Consider the following 7,825-nt stretch of genomic DNA (forward strand, 5'->3'; position numbering starts at 1 on the left):
GACGTACCTACCCATTTGCAGAATGGGGCCAAAACTGGCTCGGAGTCCTTATGTCAGCTCTTGGCAAGAGGGCAAAATGAACCCTAAATGCCAGCAGGTAAGGCAAACGGAGGGTCTGAGCTTACACCTGAATGTCCCAGAAGTGCAAAAGTCAGCAGATTCCCCCAAAGGGATACAGAAAAAAGACCAAAAATTGTGTCTAAAAGATACAGGATATCAGTGGCAGTGCTCTGAATAATGATAAGGGGAAGATTGTTTCTGCTGGATAAAGTGAATCATATGGGGGCACACAAACTTCCCCAGAGTTTCCTTCGTTTTAGCCAACCCCAAACTTCGGCATCTACTTCCCGCCCCCCCCCCCCCCCCCCCGAGTTGAGGCTCTTCCAAAAAAACCCTGAAAAAATTTCATATTGAACTGTACCCAAGGCTGTTTAATCACAGAAATCACACCAGCTAGACACTAATAGATCATTTTACCCCTTGCTATTTCTAGGGATGCAAAGGAAAAAGAGCTCTGCTCCTTTAAGCTAGCAGAAAGCTTCTTTATATTCAGGTGGAGTCAAGCCTTCCTGGGCTATAAAGTTGCAGGGAGAGGCAGGGGCAGCAGCTGTTTTACTTAGATCTTAGCAAGCCTCCAGTCTCATCATGGTAAGAGCATGCCTTGTATTTGTATTAGTCTAAACTTAAAATACAGTTTGTATATTTTGCAAGTGTACTGAGCTAAGCAGCTTGCTTGCTCTTTTTCTCTCCTTTTTCTCAGGGATGTTAATTCCAAACAGCTTTGTTTAATTGCTGATTACCTTATGGTTTATTGATTCAATGTTTGCTCCTTATAAGGGAAAAGTGAGGGACTTGGTTGGAGAAGAGCTATTTAGGTGGCCTCTTGCTGCTTTTCACTCTGAGTCTGCAGCTCCTGAGGTGGGGTCTGTAGAGTTGCAAAGTTTCTGTCTCTTTAATGCAAGTTGGGTTTTACTTTTTTTGGGAAACCAGCATATCTCGATACACAACTATGTGATAGACTAAAGTTTAAATTTTGATGCTGCTGGCCCTTTTCCCAAAGTTTAACACTTCAAGTCTTGCGCTGACACAGGGAACTAGTGCAACTTGCAGAGACCTTTAGGGTTTTTTTTCCTTGGGAGTGAGCTGCCATGTTGCCTTTGTCTGCTACAAACCCTTGGGATTAGATATTAAATGAATAAAGTCCCTCTTCCTTCTAGCTTTTTAATTGAATATTTGCTCTAAAGAGTTTGCAGCTGTGAAACTGAAGTGGATTGATCTGAAAACTGCAACCCTGAACAGTGCTGGCTGATCTTGCTGAAACTTTATGTAAAGAATAACCCAAGTGTCACCTTACTGGGAATGCAAAAGAGTAACTTGTTGGAAAACTTGATGGTGTCCCTTTGCATGTTGCAAATGGAAGAAAACTTCAAAGTAACTCCTAGCGAGCCAGCTTTTGAACTTTTCCTTTTATCTGCTGGCTTCTAGAGTCTGTCTTGGCTATAAAACAGTTAAACATTTACATGGTATTTCCAATGGGAAAATCAGCTGGACAACAATAGGCTGCCTATAGCTGGAGTCTGTAAAATGCAGTTCATATTGATGCAAATGTTGGAGATCTGGGATCTCAAAAACCTTCTGGCATATTTGAGGTGTGTGTGGGGGGGGAACCTGGAGAAAAAAGCTGCACATTCTTCCTTCCAGCAGGCCCCTCTTTTTTTTTTCTTCTTTTCTTTCTTTCTTTTTTTTTTTTCTTGTTCCCATTCCCTGTGTTCTGGGCTGAACATACCAGTGCTCCCTCGAAGCAGGTGCTGGGACTAGTGAGCTGGGAGAGGATAGTGAGTAGAGCAGCTGTCCCAGCTAGCACTGGTGAAGCGGCTGTGGGGCTGACCCTTGCAAACTGTGGTGAGGAGCTATTGCAACCATCTTGCTGAGAGGGATGGGCAAATGGCAGTCAGCATTTCCCACATAGTACAAATATCAACTCGGAGAGGGAGGACTTAAACACAGCCTCCACACCCAGCAGAACTGGCGGTCTCAGCCCAGACTGGGATTAAGCGGTGTTTGGCCAGCTGTGGGTTAAAGGGTTGGTGTCCCTCTGCGGTACCAGGAGCATTCATCCAGTTGGTGTCTAGCTTTATGGTGGATGACCTGGGCACGTGGTGGCCACTGGAGTCGCTTGAGGGCTGAGAAATGTCTTGGCACATTTATGCTTGGAGACTAATAGGGGAGAAGTTGCATTGCATCCTTCTCCTGATGGCTACTGCCAAAAGTGGTTGGTGCCCAGGACTGTCTAGCGTTACCAAAAGGGTAGTGACTTTCAAGGGACGGAATCTGGCAGGATAGTTATGCCTAGGGGTGTGTGCACACAGAGTATCCTCTCAGCCCTGAGACAACGGGGCTGTGGGTGGCATTTGTTATGCTCTGCTCAGAGTGGGCTACTTGGAGCAGAGGAGCTGGGCTTATGTGTGGAGACTCCTGGCTCTGGGTAGGACTGGTCTGTGGTGTGAAATGAGGTGAGACCTGAACCAAGCTGCCCATCGATGTGACAAATAATGGGATCAGCCACACTGCTTGCCATCGCCAGGTGGGATTCACCAACTCCCTTTCATGGCGATCCCTTGGGAAGCAGCACTGCCCCATGCCATGCATGGCAGTAATTGGGAGTCTCTGCTTGGGAGCTCTGTCATATTGCTGCAGCAGTGCTTTGATCTTGGGGTGGTGGAAACAGCAGAGATGCCAATTACCCAGGGAAGCATGCAACCATCAAAAGTCTGCAGAAGATGCCAGTACCTTCAGTACTGCCTTGGAGTTAGTTAGAGGCTCCTGGAGGGTGACCTGGTTAAACTGGGACTCCGAGCCTCTCCCCGGGTGTCAGCCTGCCCTCGTTCTGGCCCCGGGTGACTGCTGGTTTCCTCCAGCCTTGTTTCCTGCTGTGACTCCCAGCTTGGCTGTGGGTTTCCCAAGCTTGGCTTCTCCTTGTTTGGTGCAGAGGTGGTTTTTTTGTTTTTTTTTGTTTGTTTGTTTTTTGGATCAGGGAGCCTGGAGCTGTTGTCCCCCATGCTCCATTGCTCTGGGACCTGGGGGATTGACATTTGCTCCACTCCATGGCAGGGCCAGTTGAGCATTGAGTGAGGAGCCAGCACTGCTCAGCTGCTTCCTGGCTCAGCATGAAGCCCCTCACCTCCTTCCTTCCTCCTCCCCTGGACTGGGAAAGCCCTTCCTAGGGATGCTGTATGTGCGGCTCGGCTGTGTCCAGCTGCCCTGCAGATCACAGTTTGATCCTCGCTCCAAATCCCAGCGGTGGGTGGAAGCTGCCTGTTTCCCTAATCATCCGCAGTAGCAAATGGCTCAAATGAGAGCTGCGGGGGCTAGTGCTAAGTCACAGGATGTCTAAAAATCGCCTTAACGAGCCGTTTCCCCCTTCTAGAGGGAGTGCATTTCCATCCACATCGGGCAGGCTGGCGTGCAGATGGGCAATGCCTGCTGGGAGCTGTACTGCCTTGAGCATGGGATCCAGGCGGATGGGACCATTCCTGGCCCCAAGCAGATGAAACCTGCGGAACCAAAGTCCGAACAAGTGGATTCTTCTTTTGAGACCTTCTTCTGTGAGACAGCATCTGGGAAGCACGTGCCCCGAGCAGTGTTCATAGACTTGGAGCCCACTGTCATTGGTAATAGTGGGGCAGTTGGGTGTTGTGGCATCTTCAACCGTGACTCCTGACCCTTCTTGCTTGGGGCTCATGTTGCTGACCATATTGCCTAGAAGCTCCCACTCCTCTGCTCTAGTAAAATGTCTCCAGCCATGAGAAGGAGACAGTTTGCATTTCTAAATGGACCTGGGAGTGACAAACCTATTACTCTTACTACACTAACTTGTCTCTAGTTGATCCCTCCTTTTAAGAGAGTTGCTGTCTTAAGCAGGATCCTCAGCAGGTGTAAAGTGGCGTGGGTTTATTAACCTCAGTGGCTCTGGACTGAATTACACCATCCTATGACCTGATGTGGTACATCTGGTTTTAATGCTACCTGTGAAAGATCTTTGGGTGCTACACATTTCATCGTTCTGTGGAAACTAGGTGTCTTGCTACTGCAAGCTTTCTACTTCCCCTTGCAGCCCCAGCTCCTTTAGTGATGTCTGGGTGTTTGACTCAATTGTGGCACTTTGATTTAGAGTACCCTCCTAGAAAACAAATTCTTTTTTGGCTCAAGGAACTGGTAGAAATGGCTCCCAACCACCTGCATCCATCTACCTGTTTCTGCCTTCTCGGCTTCTACCGAGTGTTTGCTCCTATCTTACCATCTAGGATGTGTGCCTCATTATTTCATCTAATGGAAGGAATGTAGACTTTTGTTTTCGTTCCATTTAATTTTTAGGAACCTTATTAAGGCATTAAATTGGGAACCTAGTGAGCGAGCCAGCAGAACACGAAATGTATTCAATATTGAGACTGAGTGGGTTTAAATACCCTCTGGAGGTGACTCCAAATTTGTCGACTGCATGGAGCCTAGAGAAACTGCTCCTAATGCCTGTCTTCATAAGGTGCCTGAAGCTGGGTCAGGTACGTCTAGGAGAAATGTCAACACTGGAGGCACCCTGTCTCTTCTCCAGTGTGCTGTAGAGTAGAGGATGGAGGTAGTGCTTCCAGCCACCTCAAGATGCTTTGCAACAAGTAGAGGAACAAATTGTATGTGGTAACTATAATTCTACAATAATGTTGGAAAAGTAGACAGTGTCCTAACTCTTTAAGCCAAATTACATTAGGATCTCAAGGTAGCTGCTGGGCAAATATGGAGGAGGTATAGTGGGACCCTGCTAAATTAGCCTGGACAGGGTTATTCTTACCCCTTCCACTATTTCCAGTCTGAACTAACCATGCCATGATGCCATCTCATGTGGGCTCCTGGTAGATTTGATATGTATTTTACTCTGTCACACTAATGTCCAGAACCTGTAACTGTGTGCTGCTGTTCATGACTGCCTCTCCTTCTGTAGATGAGATCAGGACTGGGACCTACCATGCACTTTTCCACCCAGAGCAGCTCATCAGTGGCAAGGAAGATGCTGCCAACAACTATGCCCGTGGCCACTACACCATCGGAAAGGAGATTATAGACACTGTCCTCAGCAGAATTCGCAAAATGGTAAGAGAAAAGACAGTCTTTCCCTTAAAATAACACACCATGGACCATACAATTAAACTTTGGGTTTGGGGTAAAAGTCTTAAAAGAAAAACCCCTTTATGTGAGCTCCAAGGGCTGCTGCTGTGATTAGGTTTAGGGCTCAGTAAAGCAAGGGGCCATCTGAACCTGTATGCCTGCCCTAAAAGCAACTGTTATTGCATATCATACATGTATGAATTGACACAACACTAAAGCTAAGAGACAGAAGAGAAGGACTTTTGACCACAGGGAAGCCACACCCTGGTTGTGCAATTGCAGTAGCCAGGCTGGGGAGACCAAACTCCACATTTGATAGGAGTGAAGCAGGATGGTAGCAGTGTACTTGGATGCTTGTCAGTGAAATGTTTTTGAGATGTCTCCTAGGGCTCACATGCTACCTCTCGGGTGCTGAGGTATGCACTGAGCTGATAATGGAGCAATTTGCCAAGAGTTTCCATCTGACCATACAGAGCTACCTACGGTAGCTCCATGGAAACGCTGCAATTGATTAACACATGTATACTTAGGATGCTCAGTAGAGTGAAACACTGAGTGAATTCACTCTAGGGATTGGGTGCACTCTGGCCAGTAAGTGCTCTAAGCAGAATTTATTGCTGCCTTATTTGGGATAGTTATTCCTGTCCTTAACAGAAAGGGGTAAATATACATTATTCTGCTGCAGGCTGACCAGTGCAGTGGCCTCCAAGGGTTCCTGGTGTTCCACAGCTTTGGGGGAGGCACAGGCTCCGGGTTCACCTCCCTCCTCATGGAACGGCTCTCCGTGGAGTACAGCAAGAAGTCCAAGCTGGAGTTCTCTGTGTACCCAGCCCCGCAGGTCTCCACAGCAGTGGTGGAGCCCTACAACTCCATCCTCACCACCCACACCACCCTGGAGCACTCGGATTGCTCCTTCATGGTGGACAACGAAGCCATCTATGACATCTGCAACCGCAACCTGGACATCGAGCGCCCTACCTACACCAACCTCAACAGGCTGATTGGGCAGATAGTCTCATCAGTCACTGCCTCTCTGAGATTTAATGGTGCTCTGAATGTTGACCTGATTGAATTCCAGACCAACTTGGTGCCCTACCCACGGATACACTTCCCACTCACCACCTACGCACCCATCATCTCGGCAGAGAAAGCTTACCATGAGCAGCTGTCAGTGCCGGAGATCACCAATGCTTGCTTTGAGTTCTCCAACCAGATGGTGAAATGTGACCCGCGCCGCGGCAAGTACATGGCGTGCTGCCTGCTGTACCGGGGCGACGTGGTGCCCAAGGATGTGAACGCGGCCATTGCGGCCATTAAAACACGCCGGTCGATCCAGTTTGTGGACTGGTGCCCCACAGGCTTCAAGGTGGGTATCAACTACCAGCCTCCCACGGTTGTGCCTGGGGGAGACCTGGCCAAGGTGCAGCGGGCCGTCTGCATGCTGAGCAACACCACGGCCATTGCGGAGGCGTGGGCCCGCCTGGACCACAAGTTTGACCTGATGTATGCCAAGCGAGCCTTTGTGCACTGGTACGTGGGGGAGGGCATGGAGGAGGGGGAGTTTTCGGAGGCCAGGGAGGACCTGGCTGCCCTGGAGAAGGATTATGAGGAGGTTGGAAGGGACTCAGGAGATGGAGAAGATGAGGCTGATGAGGATGAGTATTAACAAACTGCAGTCTGTTCTTAGTGAAGTCAAACCTCGGATGAAATACAAACCTTCTGTCATCAGGCTAAACTGGTCCTGAGTGCCTGGAGGTGCCAAAGGACTGTCCTGAACCTCAATGCTACCATTTGACATGTTATACCTTTTCTGCTTGCATAGTCTATGTGCTCATAGTGCAGTTCTATAGCATGGGTGTCTCAAGCTTTATCACACTGCTGTTTATTGACGAGTGAAGCTGAATAAGTGCCTGACATAGTGTTGGGGATGCATCCTGCCTAGGCAGAGGATCGTCGTTTCTAGTCGAGGGGAAAGTTGCAAGCTGCCTGCTTTGGCTGAAATAGCAAACTCTTGCTGTGGCTTTTACTGTAAAAGCACCTTTTAATTAGAAATGCACCTGTACACTTCTATGCAACTGTCTTTTTGTATTTGAATAAAGACTTTTTTTTTTTTTGCTCTGAGTTCTTTGGATTTAACCAGGGTGTTTGTGTGGTGAGGTCCCTACCACATGGATGTTGTCTTGGGGAGAACAGTAAGTGCCGATAAGGGTGTGCTCTGGGTAGGCCACCTGTGAGGATCATCAACTGTAATTATTGCTGTGAGGGAAGTGTCCTATATCCTGCAGGGTCTTGTCTGTTTGGAGTTGGTTGTTGTTCTTCTCACCTCCAAGAGCAGCCCAAGGGATGCATGTCTGGGAGCAGGCAGGGAATCCCCAGTTTGACTAGTGCTGTAATGGGATTGGTGCCTGGGTAAAGAGCACCTTTCTCACAGGGTCTTGCCTCCTCACCATCTTTGGTAAAGCTTGTTTGCTGCCTGAGCCAGTTCTGGTTGTTGGTGTAGTGCTATAGGTTGCGGTTGGGGGGTCTTGCTCAGGAGTTGGTGTGGGTGTGAAACCAACCCCATGTGCCTGGGGTTGGAGTTTGCCCTGGGGAGGTGAGCCAGGCCCATGTGATGGGGTGACTCAGGAGGAAGAGCAACGACATGCCCCTGATAAGATATGGAGAGGGA

General features: G+C 48.6%; 1 protein-coding gene across 1 annotated transcript; it reads left to right on the forward strand.

The window, feature by feature from the left end:
• Positions 1 to 597: 597 nt before the first annotated feature.
• On the forward strand, positions 598 to 7,344 carry LOC104317443 (tubulin alpha-1C chain-like). Its single transcript, XM_009918247.2, has 4 exons — positions 598 to 648; positions 3,428 to 3,671; positions 4,994 to 5,142; positions 5,843 to 7,344. The coding sequence occupies exons 1-4, from the start codon at positions 646 to 648 to the stop codon at positions 6,821 to 6,823; spliced, it is 1,377 nt and encodes a 458-aa protein (XP_009916549.2). The 5' UTR covers positions 598 to 645; the 3' UTR covers positions 6,824 to 7,344.
• The last annotated feature ends 481 nt before the right edge of the window (positions 7,345 to 7,825 follow it).

The sequence above is a fragment of the Haliaeetus albicilla genome, chromosome 14 (genome assembly GCF_947461875.1).
Source record: "Haliaeetus albicilla chromosome 14, bHalAlb1.1, whole genome shotgun sequence".
Lineage (NCBI taxonomy): Eukaryota > Metazoa > Chordata > Aves > Accipitriformes > Accipitridae > Haliaeetus > Haliaeetus albicilla.

Coding starts and splice junctions, on each gene's coding strand:
- LOC104317443 (XM_009918247.2), top strand. Junction 3,672..4,993: donor CTTGGAGCCCACTGTCATTG/GTAATAGTGGGG, acceptor CTCCTTCTGTAG/ATGAGATCAGGACTGGGACC. Junction 5,143..5,842: donor TCAGCAGAATTCGCAAAATG/GTAAGAGAAAAG, acceptor ATTCTGCTGCAG/GCTGACCAGTGCAGTGGCCT.